This window comes from Magnolia sinica, unplaced genomic scaffold (genome assembly GCF_029962835.1).
Source record: "Magnolia sinica isolate HGM2019 unplaced genomic scaffold, MsV1 ctg238, whole genome shotgun sequence".
In the NCBI taxonomy this organism is placed as follows: Eukaryota; Viridiplantae; Streptophyta; class Magnoliopsida; order Magnoliales; family Magnoliaceae; genus Magnolia; species Magnolia sinica.
The window spans coordinates 184,195-207,826 of record NW_026682788.1 but is presented as its reverse complement, the minus strand read 5'-3'; the positions used below and the strand labels follow the sequence as shown (position 1 = coordinate 207,826).

The following is a 23,632-nucleotide window of genomic DNA, read 5'->3' as shown; positions in this document are numbered from 1 at the left end:
CTTCTCAAGTGTGATTCTTTAGAAACACAAGCAATCCATGATAGCGCTTACTACTGGATCCTTACTCTTGTTCCGGTGGTAGACTATTAGGAGTTTCAACACCCGGTCAAAGGTTGGAGTATCCATAGGTGGTGAAATCCCACCACAGCGTCAACACCCTGTCAAGGGTTCGATTATCCAAAGGCGGTGAAATCCCACCACAGCATGAGTGTGTAGGGTGTGTGTGCGTGTGTAAAATATAAAATAAAAAAAAAATGATGGCCCCTACTAAGTCGGTGTATTATAAACAATATTGACGTCTACATTAAAGGCCATGGATCAAATGGCTAATATTTGTCAAATTGGTGTGACATTGCATGGTAGCCCATGAAATGTATATTGGACCTGATGAACAGTTTGAAATTTTATTATTCTTTCACGATAGATTAATAGATTACACTACAGATGGGTAGACAACTAGTATGTGTATTTTTATTTTATTTTTTCTACAGTTTTATTACAATTTTTAAGCAGCTGATGATTGAGCGGATAGCATTATCTGACCAAAGTGCTTCTTTCTCCTGTTGATTGAAGAATCCATCTTCCTTCTCTCTCTTTTTACAAAGCTCATCATTCATACCGGTATGCTTCCTGCGACCGCTTTATCATGGCTTATAAGGAGAGTGATCCTATACCTTTAAATGCCGGATTATTATTTAAATAACTGTCCATTTTACAATTCTTAGATTGAGTGGCCAAAGTGTTTTTTTTTTTTTTTTTAAGAAAAAGAAACATAACCAATTCTGTGCAACTCACCTTTAGTAGATGTGTAGATGCATCCAGTTTATCATTCGACCCGTTTTTCTCTGCTCGATCTTGACCTTCCAACCTTGCATGCTATTGATCAGAAGGTTCAATCATTTTGATTGATGTGATTCTTGCTTCTTTAGCTGTTGTTGTACTCATGTTTCGACTGACCGACATCTCCAAAGTAGCTAATTCCATTACATCTAGTCTAATGGTCTTTCATCAAAAAAAAAAAAAACTAAGCTATCACACGGTCTGAAACATCCGTTACTGTGGCTCATCCTTAATGAGGAATCTTGTCCATCGATCTCTATAAGCCACTGAATGGATGGTTTAAATCATCTGACCATTATGATATTTTAAAGGTTGTCTATGAAGAGCGGGCTGGACCTAATGGACGGTCCAGGCAGTTGATGTGGATTTCAACGATTCCAAGTACAACCATGTGCATGGGAAAGTTTCCATTCATATAGCCCACCGTATCACTTCTCAATAGGTATTTAAATGATGGAAGTTGTGATAGAATGTGTGGTTCTGTTATTTAGATTTTAATAAATGGATTGTTGTGATTGAGGTAAAATCATTTTAATACATGAACCCAAAAATGTGGCAGATCCAAAACTCAAGTGGACCCCACCATAGAAAGCAGTGGAGATTGAATACTTACCATTGAAAACTTCTTAGGTGCCACAGGAAGTTTTGGATCAACCTGATTTTTCTGCTTTCCCTTCATCCAGGTCTGTGTGACCTTATGAACAGGATCGATATAAAAATATTGGTGGCCCTAGTAAGGCTTCAATGGTGGATGTCATTATCCTCTGTAGTGTGATCCACTTGAGGTTTGGATCTGCCTCATTTTTGTGCTCATGCCTAAATTTGATCTCAAAAAATGGATGGATGGTATGGATATGACACATACATCATGGTGGGGCCACATAACTTTGCCACGTCAACTCACCACTAAGTTGGTGTTGTGTGGCACAGGACCCAATCTTGCATCCTACCTTGTTGGTTTTCTCAAATCTATGATTTATGATAAATCATAGGAAATGGGCAATAGAGAATGTCATAGTAAGTTGACCCATGTGTTGCCGTCTGTTTCCTGTTGAGTCATGGGGAGTTATCAATGGCAAGTGGTCAGTGCTTTGTGGGCCCATCGTGATGTATGTGTTTCATCCATGCCTTCCAATTTATGATATGAGCCCAAAAATGAGGTATATTGAAATCTTAAGTGGACCACATCACAGAAAGCAATTGTTGATTGAACACGCACTATTAAAAGCTTCTATGGGGCTAGAAAAGTTTTGGATCAAGCTGATATTTGTTTTTACCTTTCATCTAGGTTTGTACACCAAATCAATAGGTCGGATATCAAATAAACATTATAACAAGCCCAGGAGGTTTTTAATGATGGACATTCAATCACTACTATTTTCCTATGGTATGGTCCACCTGAGATTTAGATCTGCCTCATTTTTTGGATCTTGCCCTAAAATGATCTGAAAAAATTAATGAACGGCATGGATAAAACACATACATTATGGTGGGCCTACAGATCACTGACTATTAGCCACTTGGCTAGTGGCAGGCTGGCAGCATCACTAGCCAAACCGCCTCCTTGGATTGCTTACTGAAGTGGTGGTGGAATACCGGACAGTGCTTGGGGGCCCCACCATGATGATGTGATCTATCCATGCCATTCATCTATTTTGCAAGCTTCGTATAATAAATGATCCCAAACATGAAAGAGATCACAATCCCTGGAAGACCACACCATCATCAAAATGTGGTGATTAAACACCAACCATTACACTTTTTATACAGTCCACTGTCCTGTTGTGAACCATCTTTGCATTTCATCCCAGTCATACAAACCTACATGAAGGACCAAAGAGATAATTCCACAGTGGATGGATCTTTTTCTGGGGTGCAGTTTGGGTGGATCATTGGATCCACCGGGGTGGGTGAATCCCTAACTGTGAAGCCCATTATGATATATGTGCCTTAAATCCACGCCGTCCATCTGTTTTGAAATCTTATTTTAGCGCATGATCCAAAAAATGCAGCAGATCCAAATCTCAAGTGGACTATTTTTCTTCTTCTTTTTTTTTTTTCGAAAAATGTGTGTGTGTCTATATATATATTAATTAATTAATTAAACTAGCGGAGAAATTACAAAGACCTTCGGGCGGACACAAGCAAACAAAAAGAGGCCCGGCCACCTATCATATCAATATACAGACTCCAGACCGGCTGTAATTAGTTGAAGAGAAAATCATGACTCCCGTAAAGCCCCAGCTCCACTTAATCAAGAAGGAATAAGCCCCTAATGAACTGAGGGAGGGCATGCACATTATCCATCGCAATCTTCCCCTGATTAGCCACCGCTTATCTTGCAAGGCCATCAACCGGTCCATTAACTTCACGAGGAATGAGGGATATGGAGAAGTTGCCCTTCTCCTTAAGGCCCTCAATTCTTGATAACCAGTAGCTCCATTTCCAGGCAAGATTTGAGGTACCCTTGAAGGCCTCCTCCACAAACTGCGAGTCGGATTCAATGACCACTTGGTGAAAGCTAAGCGAAATACTGAAAAGCATAGCATCATGAAGGGCCCGAATAGGGGTGTACATCGGGCCGAACCGAGTTGAACTGGGCTCAACCCGGCCCGGCTCGGTCACCAGCCAAACCAGCTCAAACCCAGCCCGGCCTGGTTTCGGACCCACGATTTGGACGGCCTTGATTTTTTTACTTTGCTACATCTACTCCATGGGAAGGGCTTTGGCAGGTAACTTGAATGACCTTAATTTTGGGGAAGAGCTTTTGTCATAGATTTTTGGGACTTTGCTCCATCTACAAAGGGACCCACGATTTGGACGACCTGGATTGCTGTAAATAGTTAATGGATTGCCAGTGGCCCCGGGAACATATATATACATATATATATATATATATATATATATATATATATATATATATATATATATATATATATGCCAAGTCGCGCCATGTTGAGTCGTTTGGGCGAATCGAACCTATCCGAACTCGACCTAAACTCTTGGGCCGCCGGGTCGGGCCAAGTCGAGTGAGTTAATCGGGCTAGCCCGGTTCATGTACAACCCTAAGCCCAAAGTTCGGCTGATGGCCTTGCAGTGGTGATTGAATACTCACCATTAAAAACTTCTTGAGACCCAACTGAATGTTTATTTTCCATCAAACAGGTCGATAAGGTCACAAAGATCGGTATCAAGGGCCCAAACAAATATAAGCTCGATAATTAAAAAAAACTTTTGTAGCCCATAAGAAGTTTTTCATGGTCAACTACCACTATTTCCTTGTGGTGTGGTCCACTTGAGATTTGGATCTGCTTCAATTTTAGAATAATGACCATAAATGAATCGTTAAAATGGATGGACGGCATTAATGTAAGCTACATTAGTCAAGGGATCCAGGAAGCCGCACCCCTTTTTCTAGCCCTGAAGAGGATTTTAGTTTTTAATGGTGGGCATTTAGTATTAAAAAATGGATGAACGTTGTAGATATAACATGAATATAATGGGGAAAGTGAGTATGTGATTGCAAATAGAAATCAGCCAGGATACACCTCAGTAGGCATTACCCTCAACTTTACATTCCTGCTTCGCCACGTATGTGCTATGTTCTTCTCAATATTACCTATAATTGGGTTTTTTTCTTTTTTTTTTTGTTAGCTTGTTGGTACACCCACTGTCAGGTCACACATCTTTGTTAGCCACCCCCACTAGGGATCGATGCCAAGACCTCGTGTTGAAACAAGGTATCTTTCACTCTGTCTACCACTTGAGCTATGGATCAGGGTGTCTATAATCGGGTTCCTCATACACATGAGGATCATTACTCTGCCTCATCAACATCCATGCCATTCAAATCCTTGAGTAGATTGTTATTTTGGCATATTAAAACATCCATATCATTCATCTTCATGATTCTTCATATGTTCCCGTAGGGTGAGAAAAGCTGCCCCATAGATTTCTTTCGACGAAAGTAACTTTGTCGCTAAAAGTACATGTTCTGAAGTTAATCCTTGTACCATACCAAGTTTTGGAATAATCTGCACTATTCACTTATCCCACTTCTAATTTGATCATATGGTTGGGAAACTTTAGCCTTCTTCCTAGAGTTGATAGTGTTGGACGTGTTCTTCGAGTTATTGGCCTTCACCGTCGGTCTTTGATAGGCCATATTCACTTCTTCCCAACTTAATTTCATACGACCATAGGATGTCTGGATCGCTATCACCGTAGTCCTCAGATAAGAGAATGACCGTGTCTTTGATTAGATTAACTGTTTGATTTGTCTCCTCATCTGGATCCTATATCCTCTGGCACTCACAGTAGGAGGTTTGTTTTGAAGAAATTAAATTCAACGACTCAGTAGATACGAATCATTCCACATCCGGGTTGTGATTTCATCTCTTCCTGTTGCCCACGCACCTCTCTCATGCTGGGTGACATTCACCAGGATCCGACCTTCGTCCATACTAGATATCTCTACTGGTGATGGAGTGATACTATTGGGAGTACCATATCTCTTAAGGTGCCCATCCAACACAAAGTCATAAAAACTTCCCACTAGTGAGAAGGCGATGACAGAGACAGGTTTCATCACTAACTAGAATGTGTCATAGTTGCCTACAACAATCCATCGGGACGTAATGCAGTACCACGGTAACAATGGTTGGTGTGTCAATTCATCAATTTCATCTAGGCTCAAATCATGGAGCATCAACCAAAACATTGGGCCTGTTATTTGCTCTTAGATAGAATGGTGCCCATTATTTGCTCAGTTCATATAATCAAGTTGCTTTGTTTGTAAGGTTTTTTTTTTTTTTTTTCCCACCATAGCTTTTCACTCTAAAAAAGTAGCCCGAGTAACATAAAACTCGATTAGTCTAGCAATTTAGTGCATACCATGGGCGAGTTAAAGAGGAAACCAGACGAGTCATGTAACAAAACTCAGGCAAGGCCTTTGTTTATATTAGAGGTGGTGGGTTCAAACCCCTACTTTACTTTTTAAAAAAATAAAATAAAATAAAAGTCAAACCTTTTCACTCTATAAAACTCAGCCAAGTAACACAAAACTCGACAAGTCCATGGAATTAGTGCAAAACTCGGGCAAGTTTCGAGAAATCTAACGAGTTTTGTAACAACCTGACTCATATAGGAAGTTGGCAGATTCTCATGCTGATCTCAGTTGACATTGTCAAGTTCCAAATTGACTTGCCAAGTTTCTAAAAAATGCATTGCACATAAGGAAAAATGATCAGAATAAAGTGAAAATAAATCTATTGTAGGAGTAATTGTGCAATTACTTTCTACTATCAATTCATTTGTAATATTTTCTACCAAGGTTTTATTATTTCCTCTTTCGCTCTACCTAGTTTTGAATTCCATTTTCATAAAGCTATGATACTATATGACAGGGAAATGGCTGATGCTGTGGTCAGTGCTCTCCTGAATAATTTGGTGTCATTACTTGAAAGCGAAGGTCGACAACTACTTGAATTTGATGACCGGTTTGAAGAAACAACGCAGGAGCTAAAGTATATGCAGAGCTATCTCAAGGATGCTGATCAGGTGAAGATAAAAGAGAGGAATGAGACTTTCAAGACAATAATGAGAGACTTAAGAGAGCTGGTATATGATGCTGAGGATGTAATAGCAGATTGCCATCTTCAATTCCATAAAAAAGACCAAGGGTGTGCACCCAATTTTATTAGTTATTGCTCTCCTGCCCTTTTGAAATCCCGCCGTCGGATGGGAAAGCGGTTGATGGAAACAAATAAAAAAATAAAAGTGGTGCAAGGGAAGATGAATTCCTACTTGCAAACAGCTCCTCGTCACACTGGCAAAGATGAAGATGGTAGGAATATGCCATTGACCTACCCAATCCTAATGCATGAAGCTGAAATGGTAGGATTAGAAGATGACTCAGGAAAGGTTAGAAATTGGATCTTAAAAGCAGATGGACCCTCAACAATGATTGGAATAGTTGGAATGGGGGGAATCGGTAAAACCACACTCGCTCAAAAGATATGTCATAGTGAGAGTGTGAAAAACTCTTTTCATCACTTGGTTTTTGTTACTGTTTCTCAAAGTTTCAAATTGGACGAATTGCTAAAGAAGATGTTAAAAAAGCTAGATGTAAAAGAGGAATCTCTGAGGGGAATGGATGTTGAGGAGCTATTGGAAAGTCTCAACAGGAAATTAGATGCGAAATACTTGGTAGTTTTGGACGATGTTTGGCAAACAAATGAAGGGATGTGGTGGGATAGCTTGAAGTCTGGTTTGCCCCGAGTGGAGGGTAGCTGCGTTATTGTTACAACTAGGAATGAAGAGGTTGCTAAATCCATGGGAGCTACGAGCAGACACATACACTATCCCCAAACTCTTTCAAAACAAGATAGTTGGTCTTTGTTCAGTAAAGTAGCTTTTGCAAGAACTGGAGGTAAGTGCACAAATCCAGACTTGGAGGGCTTGGGAAAGGAGATTGTTGCGAGGTGTGGGGGACTGCCATTAACAATCAAGGTTGTGGGTGGAATGATGCTGGGGAAGAGTGATTCTATCCATGAATGGAGGGATATATCAGAGTGCGAGGAGTTGGGAATCGATAAGAAAGATGAACTGATCATTTCGAGACTACAGTTAAGCTACGAAGAGCTCCCAACACACTTAAAACCTTGCTTTTTGTGGTTTGCCATGTTTCCTGAAGATTTTGAAATTGATGTTGAGGACATGGTTAACCGGTGGATTGGTGAGGGTTTCGTTTGGGGAAAAAATGGAAAAACGGTAGTTGAGATAGGAAAAGAATGTTTTTCAGAATTATTTAATCGATTTTTGATACTTGGAGTGGGTAAAGATTATTTTGAGAGAAGCTATGTTTGGTGCAAAATGCATGATATGGTTCGAGATATGGTAATAAGAATTGCAAGAGAAGAGAGCTTTTTTGTGAGGTTGGACGGTGAAGGTAGTCCCGCATTCATTGAGCAGTCTCGTCGTTTGGTAATTGTGGGGAATACAGCTGTAGAGAGCATCAGAAACAGTCCCACCAAGCTGCGGACGTTGGTTGGGATGGACATTCAGAGCATAGAGATGATTGCAAGTCTAAAAGCAAAACTATGCGAAGTAAGGTGGTTGAGGGTGTTATCTCTTTCACTGTCAGACAGTGATCTCGATGGGAATATGGCGTACAGCGATTGGTTGAGTGGGATAGGGTCATTACAGCACCTCGTTTATCTTAACATAGAGAGTAGTTCTGCCTTAATATCACTGCCCGATTCAATCGGAAATCTTCGCAATCTTCGGATTCTAAGGTTATGGGACTGCCCCAATTTGAAAAGGCTTCCTGTGTCAATCACAACATTAGAGAAGCTAACAGCTATCCGAACTGCGTATCAGTCTTTAGAATGCATGCCGGAAGGGCTTGGAAAGCTTTCAAATCTCGAACGGTTAGGATGGTTTACTCCTGTGAATAAAAATGGATCCGGTATTTCGGAGTTGAAGAGCTTGACAAAACTTAGAGAACTTTCGATGAAGATAAAGTCAGTGGAAGAAATAGAAGAAGGGGAATGGAATGTGTTATCAATGCTCCAGCATCTGCAAATTCTAAGGTTACATTTTGGGGGAATTTCTGTTGAAAGAGATGGAGTTTTAAGGAAGATCGAAGGTGAGCTTTCTCCTCCTCTTAAATCCCTGAGAGAGTTGTATCTTTGGAACTGGCCAGGAGAAAGGACACCTGCGTGGCTTAGTCCTACTTCCCTTCCCAATCTTCAGTTTCTTTACATTCACGAGGGAGGGATTAGGGAGATGGGTCCCAGATTTTGGGACAGCGAGAGTGGGGTATGGAAAGTGGAGGTCTTAGTGCTAGGTAGGTTACCATGGATGGAAGAGGAGTGGCAGAGGATGCGAAGGGCAATGCCGTCTTTAAGACTCCTCAAGGTTTTGGACTGTCAGGAAGCTCAAGTCATTCCCATTCGATGTTACATCTCGTCGGAAGTGGAATATATGGAGGAGAGAAGAAGATTCAGGTAATTAAAGGGTAACCCAAACTTTATTAATTTTGTATATCCAAAACCATTTGTGAGGCCTGCGTTAGAGGCATTGAAGAGGCGATTCGCGACCACTGCACTATGCCACGCCATACTTTATTTTTTATTTTTTATTTTTATATCTGGTACGAATGCCGCGAATTACCCATTCAATCTCCGGAAGCGGATTAGCTACTGACAAGTTGAGTAGCTAGACTCGCTACTGAAATGACGTCACCCAGTTCCGTGGGACCCACCATGATGTATATGTTGTATCCACACCGTCCCTCCATTTGGAGACATCAATTTAGTGCATGAGCCAAAGAACGAGTCAGATCAAAAGCTTGAGTGGACCCCACCACAGAAAACAGTGGAGAGAGTGATGCCACCATTAAAAATTTCTAAGGGCCACAAAAGTTTTTGATAAAGCTGAAATTTGTGTTTTCCCTTATTTTATGTCCGTCTTAATTTATGAACACTTTGGATCTCAGATGAACATCATAGCGGACCTTAGGAAGGTTTCAACGGTGGGCGTCACTCTTCCCACTGTTTTCCGTGGAGGGGTCCACTCCAGATTTTGATCTGACTAATTCTCCGTCTCATTCCCTAAAATGATCTCTCCAAATGGATGGATGTTGTGGATACAGCACATACATCGTGAGGGTCCCACATAGATGGGCGACGTCGCTTCAGTTGCGACTCTCGCGGTTCGACCTGTCAGTATCTAATCAATCTTCGGAAGTGTATTGCGTCCGGAGCATAGCATACTGAGTAAACAATGCGGGACCCACTATAGATGTATGTATTCTACAAGTCGGGATTCGTATTCTATTCACACCGTTCAATTGTTTTTCCAGATAACTTTAGGGCAGGAGCCAAAATTGAATCATATCCAAAGTCCAAAAGTCGAGTGTGGGGTGTTAACAATAAAATAAAATGGACCACAGTGGCGATAATGATCATATCCACTGTTGAAAACTTCCCAGGGCCCACAAGGATGTTTATTTCTTATCCAACCAGTTAAAGAGGTCACATTAGACATAGATGAAGGGAAAACACAAATATCGGTTTGATCTAAAATTTCTGTGGCCCCCACAAAAATTTCAACAGTAAGCATTAAATTTTCACCATTACCTGTGGTATGGTCCGCTTCAGTGCTTTGGATATGACTCAATTTTAGGATCGTACCCTGAAATGAGCTGGTACAATAGATGGACGGCATGGATAAGACACATATATCACCATGGCCCCGTAGAGTTTACTCAGTAAGCAATCCGCTTTCTCAATCTCCTCCATGAATTCACTACAACCTTTTTATCTTTGTGTTTAATTCTTAATTTTCCAATCTTGGAATGGGATGACAGATATTACGTCCTCCTAGCCAACCTCCATTGTCAGCCTATCAACTTTGACAGACCTTACAATATGGAACTAATATGCTGCTGGTCAGGCTATTTGATACTCTAGCCATGTTTCACACTTGATACACAGGCATTTAGAAGTGGCACACATGACATCAAACCACTATCTCTAAATTATAGCCCAAATTTTAGATTGGTCCAACAATCCTAAGCTCAAATTCAGGGACCCTTGTTTGTTGAAATAAAAAACATTGGATTTTTTTTTTCTTCAATCAATAAATGTCCACCAATCTAATAGTCAAATAACTAAATAAGTGCCTTATTATCATGACGACACTTTATTAGAGTATCTAAGTTTTATCAAATCATTTTTTTTTTTTTTTTTGTATTAAAATTTAATTCTAGAGCTACTTTAGAATTTTGGCAATTCGAAATTTAGTTGGAATTCAATTTCTAATTTTAAGCCATTTACAACTACGCCTGAAAAGCAACTTTTCAAATTCTTAGAAATAGAATTCAAATTCCATAGTGTCAAACATGACACATTGAAATTCTTAAGAATCCAATTACAAGACTTGGATTCTTCAAATTTCTAGTTGCCAAACCATTCTTTGAAGATGTCTCTAACCTCTCTTCCATCTCTCTTCACTCTTTGAAGTTTCAGGTGCTGCCAAAGAAGAAGAAGAGGAGGAAAAAGAAGAAGGTATGTTTTTTCTTTTTTCATTTTCAATCATCCGTCACATTCTCTTCAAATAACATTTTTTGGTTTGAATGCCATCACGTAATTTAAAATGCATGCTCGATGAACATCACAGATCCCACACATGTTTTGTATCTCCACATATGTAGAGAATGACAATTTTTGTGTCAGTATTTGTATACACCCATTGATTTGATAAATACCCCCATTCCTTTTGAATTGATGAATAATGGTGGAATAATTATTTAAAACTTAAGTAATTCGGAGGAAGGAAACTAGGGATTCAGAGGATCCACTTGTAGAGATCGGGGAGATCTTATGCCTGCTTCAAAAATCATGAAAATCAAGACTGAACTTCTTTTGATATAATTTTCAAGAGATGAAGGGTATATAAATTAGAATGGATTCCATCATCTAACCATGCCCAGGAGACAAAGCAAACAACAGGATTAAACTAATTACCAACCAATCAACAATGTATGAAGATCAGGAAGGGTACTATCATCCAACCATGCCCAGGATACGATGGTGAACAACAGGGCCTCCTGACGTCATAAACATCAAAAGAGAAAAGAAATATTCAAAGCCATTGCAAACCCATTGTAATTTCAGTCACAACAGACCATTAAAGACTAAGAAAAACATTCCTTTAATAATCAACTAAATCAAATTCAGTTTATGAATTTTAAAGGCTCAAAGTAGAATCTCCCATCTCGCTACAGGCTTCACCTCTTAGCCCTAGCTAAGAGGTATAGCCAGACATGAATGGCTTGAACTCAAACCAAATAAAAAGAAAAAGAAAACGAAAAATAAAAGAAAAATAAGAAAAACTTCTTATCTTTTCTCTCTCATCTTCTGTCTTCTTTTTTTCCGTCCTCCACACTCTGCCAGCAGCTTGAATCCCTCCAAAAAAAAAAAAAACACCTCCGTTACAGCAGCAAAACCAGTCCCACGTGCCAGCAGAAAGCCAAGCTCCCAGCCGAGCTCTGCCTCCGTTCACGGTGTTCACGGCTGCACTCTCCTCCTAAGCTCCCTCTCTTTTCTTCCTTATATTAGAGAGGCGTCGCTGGATGGGTCGGTTGCAAGGAACCGACCGAGTTGGAGTCGGACGCGGAGTGCGTCATCTCCTTCCGCAGCACGCAGTCAGCCAGCTTGGAAACTGCCTTGCGTCGGCTCATCTTTTCGGCCAACAAAACCAATCTTAAGACGTTCAGTCTTCTTGCCACGGTTCAGCACTTCCTTGGAGAGGTTTTGAACGGCTCAGATCGTCGGACCGATCCTCGTCAAATTCGCAAAACAGTCCGAAATTTCCGGTTTTTCCGGACGCAAAACAGGGAGCGTAGCTATTACGCTGTGACGATGGTGGGGTCCACTGTCTATTTCAAATGAGAGATCCAAGCCGTCCATTGAATTCCTCTCGGAATTTCAGTTGGGAAGGGACGGTTTTGGATCAGATTCGGCGTGACCCACGAAAGAAATCAGCTGCAATAGTTGTAGGGCAGTCCATTTGTGACCATTGAAACCAACACGTGTGCGTGCATGAGTGCATAAAGTCAACATGGGTTTGGCTAAATCGAGCCCCTCTGCATGATGGACGGCTCGGATTGAGCATTTGGACCATGATGATGGCCCACTGAGATCATCCGCAGTCTCTGTTTCATGACACAGAGTTCGAGTTCTGTACGTCCCTGTGTTGCCATGCACTCTTAGTGCAAAAAGTGTACTATGTACACTGTATAATGATTATGAGAAATCCACACCATCCATCTTGTTCCCCATTTCATTTGAGCCGTGGGGGCCGAAGTTAAAGCGTATCTGGACAGCGGGTGGGCCCCAAATCAGGATTTTATGGACTGATCTGTTAGTTCAGCCACTTTCACGAGGATCCAATGGCTGAAATTTGACGTGTACGGTTAGTTTTTGGTCCTCGAGCCATGTATAAAGTTTCGAGCCAAACAGATGATGGAAACCCAGTGATCTTGCATTCTGGCTGACTTTCAAGCCGCTTGAGCTTCAGTTTCTCAATTTTCGCGGATCCCTGGCGTGTAATTCCGTCGATCTTGGTCCCTTGGAGTCCGTCCCTTGCCTTGGTGCATTCTGAACGTTAAATCCGTGCTTTTAGCATCCTTTTTCAGTCCATGCTCGTAAATACACCTTGCATCACAAACATGATTAAACTGGTGCATTAAATAGTATTATGTCGATAAATTCAGGTAATAATTGGGTCTGATATGTAATATTTGACCCTCAACAATCCACACATGTTTTGTATCTCCACATATGTAGAGAATGACAATTTTTGTGTCAGTATTTGTATACATCCATTGATTTGATAAATACCCCCATTCCTTTTGCTTTTAGTCATATAATAATACAAATAAAAAGAAGACAGTCAGGTTACGCTATTAGATTGATCTGAACCATTTATGTTCTTACCAGTACCATGTAGATGTTACTTTATTTCAATCATACACCATTGATGATCCTAACCTTTAAATCTTGAATTTGAACACGAGTTGTTGAAAATTTTACTTTATTCATGTTCAATCATCAGAAGAAACAAAAAAAAAAAAAAAAAAAATCTTCAAATTGCCCTTGTTGTTGGTGGAAAATGATTAACCAATGGTTGGAAGATTCCAAACCAATGGTTGAAAAAAAAAAAAGGTTAAGGGCCCACATTTGGTGAGAAGAGGAGAAGAAATTTAGTCGTGGATTACCTAATATCTTTTTTTTAGAACATGATCTGAGTGGGTCCTACTAGATGGACGGTCTCAATTGACACATGAGACATGACCATTATCCATGTACAGTAAATGTGTTCTACTGGCTCTGCCTTATCAATTTTGTTGTTCTGTTAGGCTGTTACCATTTTCTTTTGTAGTGATATACCCACAGTACCTCCCCACTTTATGTATTGTACAGATGAGCTATATTCATCTGATGGTTCCAATGCATATGTGACCATATCAAAAACAGGTAGGGAAACTCATCAGGTGGGCCACACATTTATGAGAGAACAAATAAATAAATGATTTACAAATGCATAGCAATGGCTCACATGCCCAACTTGTTGGCAGTTTCTTTTGCTTACTCACTTTGGAGTGTTCACATTTGAGTGATGATCTAGCTGAGTAAGTGTATAGAAACCTTCACATGCACATGGATGCATTTGGCATCCAAGTCCCCCTATTTGGCTAATTGGTATATGATTCACTTGATTTTCATCCAACTGTTTTCTTTGTGAAGGAACATCACTAGGGGAGATCACTGCCGCATGACTCGAGGAAAGGCGATTTCTATCATATAGAGGCAACCCCAAAGTCCTGGCGCTTATCACCTGAGTCTTGTCTTCCAACAGTCTATACAGTTCATCATGTGCTTTCTCGCCTTTAACTGCCTGTCTCGATTAATAAATCTGTGAACTCTAGTTCCTTTTTATGTTATATTTGTACCCAATAAACATTTGAAATTAGAACATTCTGATATCTAGGGACATACTTGATTTTGCTATCAGATACATTTCATAGATGAAGTTAGTAGATTTACACAGTATTTTTATTTGTTATGCATTCAGTGTTTTTTTCAAAGACTTAAATCCAACATTGAGAATATGTTTGAGTGCATAATGAAAATATTCAAACTAATGGTAGCAGTGAACACTGGAAATTCAAAACCTTTCTTGAAAAACATGGCATTGCTCACCGTTTTTCTTGTGCTCATACCCATGAGCAAATGGTCTCGTTGGTTCTGTAAGCTGACCAATGCCCCCATCCCACCTGTTATGTGATTCAATTCCGTCGTTTTCTCATTAACCGTCTATTTTCTTAAAACACACAGTAAATCCTTTTAATTATCTTTTTCATTATTAATTTCCTAAGCTTTTGGGTATGAATGTTTTAATTAGGTCATGGATATGTAGTGGCTCATCCTCCTCACATGTGGCACAAATGCACATCTAGACCACTGAAAATTGTGGGGTCCAATTGTGGATGGAGCGTATCTCTAAAATCACAATAATCATCGATTAACGGCTATCAAATGGATGGCTAAAACTAAAATATATAGTGGTCCAAATTTGAAGGGAAAAGTCATATGGTCAATATTATCTATTCAGTGCAAGTTTTCATTTATCCTCCATTGATGGTTGGGTCAGCGATTTAGACAGTTTGGATTGACATGCAAGTATGCAAGTCTGCAATCAAAGAGTCCCCACCATTTTTCAAATGCTACCAAGATAAGACTGATGGGACCCTCTCATTTGATCAGGCATTATAGATAATGGATCATCCAACCGATGAGATTCAGGGCCGCCCATCCCTACAAACCATCATGATCGCCATGCAAGAGATGGGGAGCATATAATGGGAATTGATGCCTTGTAGAAACACTCTCATAAAGGAATTACACGAGGAAGAGTTTTCAAATAGAATTAAAAAAGGGAAATGATACTGGTTCATGTGTTTTCTAACTACACATTCCTCAACTTTTGGTCAAGGTTTTTTTGTTCCAATTACTTACAGCAGTAGATAAGTTAACTTATCTCAGATAGGTAAGTTCGGTTTACGATCAGTTGTAAGTAACACTTTTATTTATAGTTACTTGATCACTTCAATTTAATAAGTAGAAATCAAGATAAGCTACTTGAGGCGTAAGCAGCTTAAGTAACTTACAGTCCAAACGCCCCCAAATGGAGCTGGGCAGAGCTAACTTCTGCTGATTCAAGAGCAAGACTGCCAAGAGAGCCGCTCGCCTAACAAAATTTTATATCAAACCACGGCTAATGAAAAAAAACATTACATAATTTAAATCAAAATTTTATTTCTAAAATTTTATATCATTGTTATCTTAGTCTTCCTACTAGCAACTAGGACCAACCTTTAAATGTCTGATAATTGGCAAAAGTTTTATGCTTCGCGTAGTTCCATAAGAAGACCGAGTAGGAAAAAGTAGAATAAGTCCTAGCCTTACCACGCAGAATCAAGGGACCCTAGGTAAGCGAACAAGATAAATAAAATTATTAAAAACTAATAATAATAATAATAATAATAATAATAAATAAAAAAAAAAAAGCTAAGAATGTGAATGATGATAGATAATATGTTAGAAATATGTGGAATAAACTGCATTCTAAGCTTGATTGAAATATGAAAAAGAAATAAGAAAATCAAACACCTTTTTTATTCAAAGGGGATGGTCCGACGTCTCTAATTTTGACCCTATTCCTAACTCGGCTGATTTCCTCTGATGGGTTGACTTTCAAAGGACGGATTATTGAATTGGTTAGGATCACAATGTCAAGGCAAATGTTTAGGAAGGACAGGGGACACCTAACTTTGTTTCACTGGCTGGCTTCGTATCCCATTGTCCTGCCTTCTCTTTCTTCATTTCTTTCTATCTCCTCAGACTTCTCACAATTTACCCCCCCAAGTACCTTTTTTCCTTCATCGTCTATTGGGGGTCGATTTTATAGACCAAACCATTAGCTCCTGGTAGGCCAACGGTAGACAATTGTCAATTTTTAGGCAACCCAAGATCTGTAAGAGGGGATCCAGATCTCTAGTAGGTGGAAAGATTGCCAGGTGGTCGTCGGTTTGGGGCCAGTCGACGGTCTACTAACCTTGTGTTTTGGCTCAGCGGCATATTTCTAGCATTTTTCCTTTTTCTTTTGTCTCTCTAGGGCTTATTTTAAGTCTATAGGATTAGAGGTTGGGTGATCCAAACTATTCGTTACCTTTAGAGGGCGATCTAAGCCTATTATTTTCTTTCAACTTGTTTTTCAAAGCTTCCTCTAGTAGACAGGTGTGGCATTATCCGAACACTACCCTAGTGAGTGTTGATCATTAGTTCTTATTGAAGAGCTAGGGATTGGGAATCTCTTGATCAGGTCCAATGGTCTAGTCTAGGATGAGCCAGAGATTTTGCCCCTAAATTTGGTCAGGCATCCATTGGTAATCGAGGGTTTCAGTTGCAGTTTTATCAAGGTATAGCTAAACAGTTTAGGAGTAGTATCTTGTGATTTAGGTGGGATGTCTATACTTACATACACCATAAAGTCCATATACTAGCACATATAATAATATGAAGAACTTTGATATCGTAGTATAGTGTCATGGATCATACATGGGCACTTATAAATTGTTCAAATTGTGAACCCTACTTTAGGCTATAAACAATATATTGATGCACTTATTTAAGTCCATGCATATGTTGAATAATTGAGTGAGGCAAATGCTTGGTTAATAAATGATCTTATTTGACAAAGGCATACCACAAAAAAAAAAAAATTTATTCACTATAAAAACCCGATGGTTTATGAACACACAATAGTACATCAATTGTACATACAGCATACATAAAACTTATCTTTAACTTATAAGGCCAACCTCTGCCCAGCTTTAACCTCTAAGGCAAGGGACAAGGTCAAGGTCAAGGTCTCTCCATCCCAATATTCGAGTATTGAAAGTCCTTGAGTATTACTATGAAGTTTAACTTGATACGTACATGTGTACAACACCAACCTAGCTATCCTGACCTTATATCCATTCCTCGACACGAATCTATCCATTGGGAATGATCTCCATCTATAGATCATTAGAGAATTTAATATGATAGGAGCCATTGTTAATATTCCTAAAATTAATAACTAATTTATTTAATTATCTGTTCATCTTGTTCACACCATATGAATATGCTTAACCCACCATTAGAATTATAATCTGAGAAACTTACACGTGTGAATAAGACACTCTAATCCGACGATACGCATACTTTACCCCTAATCACTCTGAAAACCCACTTTGTGATCACCCATTCACAAAACTGACCATACATCTACCCATATGCATGGTTAGAGTGCTAACCATAAAACTTTCTTATTTTTAACAAGTCACCTGACCATCCATCAGGTTTGGATCCGCCAAATGGGTCATCTGAATATCAGGATGAATTGGTCATTATGAAGATCTTCAGGTTTAAGTCCAAACTACTTGGTAACTTGTCAATCAGAGGAGTACAAATATTATTTTGAAATTTTGAAGTATATTAGCCATTAAAAGAACATCTTATTCATCCTCGAGAGATCGGGACCCAAACTGGATCACAGGAAAGAGCACAACATATGATGCATGTTCGCCAAATTTTAAGACATTTGGACAGTACATTTTGACCTAACGGGCGTCGGATGCCGGTTGAGAAATGGATGGCAAATTCGTAAATAGTGAATGCCACTACATGCCACCATTGATGCTTGATCGGATAGTATGGCCCACCCGATCAACAGATCTGCCCCATTTTTGGACCTTAATCCTACCAAGGCATGTTAAACACAATGAACAGAGTGGATCGTACAACTACAAGTAGTAAAGTGGACTTCACACAAAACTCAATTCATTCAAATTTTTATGGCAATACGTGCATGGGATTTAACGGTGAGTATTGGTTGTTATGGACACACCGTACGACTTACTCGACTAACCAAATCGTCTCATATTTGACCCCGTGTTCTAACATAGCAATAAAAAGTGATGAATGGCATGGATTCTCTGAAAAATCATCACAGGTGGACCCCACCTATTTTGAGTAACAACATGGTTTCACGTTAGTTTTAACGGTGGGTTTCACCCACATGCTTTTGCAACGTATGACCCACCTAGTACTTGGATATGTTTCATATTTTGGCCCCTTGGCTCTTGCCAAACGTTGACGCTCAATCCTGGGATGATCTAACCATTAGATTGTCAGAAACCCACCGTTAGGAGTAAAAGTTTAGGTGTATGGCCCACTTACAAGTTAGGTCGGACCCATTCTCGAGATCATAGCCTTATATAAGTAAATGAACCTAGTGAACGATCTCATCTAAACATCTCTGTGGGCCCCCGAAAACAAATGAAGGAAATTTATCCTTGACCGCCCGTTTTATCATGGAAGGCGAATAGACTGCTAAAGTTATGGGGAGAGCCGTGTCGGTTGGATTTCCAACGTGCAGACGCCAGCTCTCTCTCTCAAGCCAAGAATAGCCAAACAGGGAGAACTTACAAGCCACATTTATCCGTTTTGAGAAAAACAGAGGCAGCCACCGACGGCCATTGCTTAGGGATTTGCAGAGTCTATCCCAGCCGCTGGACCCTTCCTCTCCCTGCCTATAAATGGGGAGGTTCAACCCTCCCAGACTCCACACAGAAGAGAAGTGAGAAAGGAAGGAAGCAAGAAGAGAAAACAGAGAGAGAGAGAGAGAAGACAGAGAAGGAAGGTGAGCTCGGCTCGCACTGTCCCCACTCAGTCCGTGAGAACGGACCGAACCGAGTCAGTTTAAGTCTGCAGCCACACCACTCTTGTGGAGTGAGAAAGAAAAGAGAGAGAAAGTGGGCATGAGCACACTGTCCGGCCAGGTAAAAATGTCCCACTCTCTGATCCCTTCCTTCTTCCATTTTCTTCTTCATTTTTGCGCAGTTATTATTTATGTGGGTGGCCACGTTTGGGACCGGAAAGCAGGCCATAAATGGGGCTGTGATAGGCCTTTGAATGGGTGTCTAATCTCAGCTAAAACTAGGCCTGAAAACAGGCTAAAAGTCAGGCCGAAATCACATTAAACCTGGCCGTTTCTGAGGTTGAAAGTGGGATAGGAAATGTCACTGTCGAGCTCTGGTTGGGGCTAGAACTAGCCTCATAAGCAGGCCATGTAAAGGAGCTGTCTCTTAGCCCAAGAAGAAGCTGAAAAATGGCCTCAAACAGTCCCAGGCAATGGGTTGTATGCAATGTGAAATGGGCCCTGTTTCAAAGGCAGCTGTTGGGCCTCACAAAAAAAAAAAAAACCAGGTGGGTTGCACACCCATCGCATGGGCCCAGTGCACGTGTGGCATCCAAGGCCCACGTGCCGTATGTATTTTATTCCATGTCGTTCATCTGTGGCCCCAGCAGCAGGATGGCCGCTGTATTGACGTTACCAAGTTACGTGAGTCTGACTGGGGTATGTGTTATTCAACACTGCCCATCAATTTTGCTTGAAGTGGGACCCCACCTAGATGTATGTTATGTCTCCACCGTCCATCCCATTTCCCCCTCTTTTTAGGCGTTGACCTGAAAAATGAAGCCAGCCCAACTCTCTGGTAGGCCACACCTGCAGAAAGACTAATTTAATAGTGGTAAATCATTAGAGCCGCCGTGATATTTCGGTGCGTCAAGACATATCGATATTGGACTCATTAGACCTGTCCTGAGCCTGGAACCCAACCGATGGAGTAGATCCTCCTGAGGTGGGCCCTACCTATAAAAAAAAATAAAACAAATAAATAAATACTAAACATTCACGTTGTGGGTGTAAACGTCTAAAGGACGCTGCCTCCTTGTGCTTGAAATTTTCGCTAGGACCATGGCCCCACCACAGGCCCTACCATGTGGTGTGTTGAACATCAACACCGTCCATCTGATGGGTTCCCTTTATATATGGGGTGCCCCCAAAAATCAGCCATACATAGAGCTCGGGTGGCCCACACCATCTACAATCTTGTGAAGACACGTTAAACCATATAAAAGCACTTGTTGGGGTCCAGCTGAGATTTGGATGCATCTAAAACTTAGTTTGACCCCTTAAACTAGCAGGACACACTTAATGGATGGGTTGGATTTGTGAACCACAACTTGGTGAGCCAAACAAATGATTATAAAGACTATAATGGCATATTATAGTATATATTATCATGATTGTACTTGGTAGCTATTGTTATTATCATTAGTATTACAATAATAATTACGGTTATTAAACACAACTAACCATTAGCAGATTATTCATGCTAATAGTAGTGCTTACAAACAAAACTATTATTATTACATATTAGTAATCTAATTATCATTCTTTGGTACAATCATTAATAGTAGATCATACCATTACTAGCATTATAATGATTATTATTAATTGGCTAACGTTAATTATAACACTAATGTTAACAATTACTCTTCAATTATTAAAATTATCATACGCCAACTACAATCCAAATCCTAAAAAGCTATCGTAGACCTAAATTCTAGGACGAAAACCTAGTTCTACATTAAAACCCTAAAACTAAGGTAATCCAAACCCTAGGTTAAGACCTTGACCTAGAATAGCGTGTAAAGCTTGAATCTAACGGTATAACTTTACAATTCATGATAGGGTTTGACTCTAAGGAAAACATGCATTCTCTAGCAACACGGGTAGGCGGTTCAAAATATAAGGTGATGATTCTTCCCCTTGAGCTTTCCATCTTCTCATTAGCTTAAGTTATAGTTTTTATTTAAATTCATAATTGATATCTCCCTTTATAATCACATGTGTTAGCTGGCGGAAATTGAATTGTTGTATTACATGCTTTATGATTATCCTGTATAATTGCTCATGCTTGTGGATTCCTTTTTATGGATTGCTTATGGAACTTAAACTGGTACATTAGTGGGAAATTCCCACATATGAATGTACACCCATACTTGGGATGTAACTTGACTAGTTGTGATCGTAATGGACCTTCGACTTCGTGGTTATTGAGTGGTGGTCTAGATGGATCATTGATGTGGGCCTACCATCCAAGGTTGTTGTGTCCAATGGTTTTTAAGGATGGTCTTTTATCGCATGATTTTGATATTCGCCCTACGTGGCTCGTTTTGATACTCGCCTGCGTGGTTTTGTTTTGATATTTTTCCTATATGGGCTCGATGTTTTATACTGTGTAACCATGCGATGGTAAGCCCCATATGTTGTAATATGATTGACCACTAGTCGACGGTGTTCCATTAAACATCCTAAGGTGGTAGTCTCATGGGCCAGAATGGTGATAATGGGACACTATGCCGGAACCGTCGGTCTACGCTGGGTGATACCTCCCGTAGTGACCTTGAGCTTATTTAAATTGGTGATTATAATCGGACTAATAATGATTTGGCTAATCATGCATTCATAGTATATTGGCGATGACAGGTGGCTATTCGATGTTGTAGCACGTGCCCTAGAGTTGTTGGGGTATCATTTCGCTAGCTCCCGGACCACCGACTATCGACCCTTATTTCAACTGGATGATTTTCGGTGACCAGTCTTACGCATGGGCGACAAGCCCAAGTCCGACTGGATGTGCATCCATAGGTTGATGTGCATTCACGCATCCATGCATTTAAAAAGACTGCATCATGTATTGTTTTGATTGCCTTGTTGTTTTATAACTATGCTTACCTAATGCGGCAGTGTGTAATTTTGAGGAAAATTCACACTGAGCTGGCCACTCATCCATCAAATATACAACCGTACAGGTAGAACAGGTGACCCAGATAATGTATTGTTCAGACTTGATGAGGAGCTGTGCACGGGTGCCATGGATGTACGGCCGTATTGTTAAGAGGAGCTGCGTGGTCATGTGACTTACATTTATATGCTTTCTGTTATTTCTTATGTATGCAAATATTGTAATCGTTAATGTTGAGACATTGGTTTGTATAAGTCATTATGAGCTGCTTGTATATTTGAATGATAATGAAATTTCCTTACGTTGATTTGTCTACTCTACGTTCATCTGCTTACTTTGATGAAAGAAAAAAGAAAAATATATACTCGACTTTAACTATCCTTTAAGGCCAACCTCTGCCCAGCTTTAACCTCTAAGGCAAGGGACAAGGTCAAGGTCAAGGTCTCTCCATCCCATTAGGGCTTGGACCAAGTTAATTAGGACTTGGTTTTAGGGCTATAAGGCTTAGCCACGGCCACCCTTGGCCCAAGCCTAGCCCAACCCATCGCCACCCCTAAGGATCAAGTTTGCTACCCTAGACAAGATCACTAGCATATGCTTCTTTGGTAGTACTTACGTCAACCATTTTAAATCATTTAACTACTTACAAACCAACATGAGTGAACACTGTAGTTACACCTTGATCCATAGCTCAGGTGGCAGACTGAGTGAAGATACCTTGTTTCAAGGCTGAGGTCTTAGTGTCGATACCCTAGTGGGGGTGGCTAACAGTGGAGTGTGTAATGACAAGCTAACCCAAAAAAAAAAGTTGAATCTTTGAGTTAGCCCAATCTTATTAGACATTGAGTTGAGTTGAATTTTTGGGTTTCTAAACTACGGGATACATTTATTATTTTATGGAAGTGGATCAACCAACATCTCTCATCTTTCCATAGCTTTCGAACGTGGCTTCTGTTCATAGTGCTAAAACTTACTTTGAATTGAAAAAGGGCCAAGTCATCTCCGAGTCACTAGTCATTGACTGACTAGCATGACTCGGTCTTGACTCTAACGAAACATTTCGTGTTGAGACCCTGGTTGAATTAGCTTGACTTAAACCGAGTTAGTTGTCTGGTCAAACTCCTCTTTTCCTTGAATTAGCATCACTCCACCCAACTTGAACTGATTCGTACTTTCTTGTGTGTGAGAAAGCCTCACCAGCCTCATCAGATATATATATATATATATATATTGTTATGGCCCATCTGAGATTTTTATCGGACTGATCTGTCTTATGTACGGTCTATATGGGGAGCGGATTAGCCGTTACCTTGATAAATGCTTAGTGGGTGTTATCCTAATCTCATGGGCCCATATTGATGTATTTTTTGTATATCCACACCGTCCATTTGTCTTTACATCTCATTTTAGGTTGTGATCTCAAAAATTAAGAAGATCTAAATATCAGGTGGACCATACCAATAGAAAAAGTGACGAATGACTATGAAAAACTTTTTGTGGGCCAAAAACGTTTTGGAT

At 40.1% G+C, this 23,632-nt stretch overlaps 2 protein-coding genes across 5 annotated transcripts in view; both read left to right on the top strand.

Annotated features, from left to right (window-relative positions):
• Nucleotides 1–14,455, top strand: part of LOC131236128 (disease resistance RPP13-like protein 4) — a 46,521-nt gene extending 32,066 nt beyond the window's left edge. Inside the window, exons 1-3 of one of the 4 annotated variants that reach the window (XM_058233268.1) lie at nucleotides 6,273–8,760; nucleotides 10,875–10,913; nucleotides 14,157–14,455. In XM_058233268.1, coding sequence (XP_058089251.1) covers nucleotides 6,370–8,760; nucleotides 10,875–10,913; nucleotides 14,157–14,168 — 2,442 coding nt within the window. In that variant the 5' untranslated portion in view covers nucleotides 6,273–6,369 and the 3' untranslated portion in view covers nucleotides 14,169–14,455. Of the gene's footprint in view, nucleotides 1–6,272; nucleotides 8,850–10,868; nucleotides 10,914–14,156 lie in introns of those variants that run through there. The other 3 variants (XM_058233267.1, XM_058233266.1, XM_058233265.1) reach the window with 3 other exon arrangements.
• The window catches only part of LOC131236127 (disease resistance RPP13-like protein 4), an 86,138-nt gene that overhangs the window by 3,751 nt on the left and 58,755 nt on the right, over nucleotides 1–23,632 (top strand). The window contains exon 2 of the mRNA XM_058233264.1: nucleotides 492–621. The gene's annotated coding sequence lies outside the window, so the exon portion shown is untranslated. The remainder of the gene's footprint in view (nucleotides 1–491; nucleotides 622–23,632) is intronic.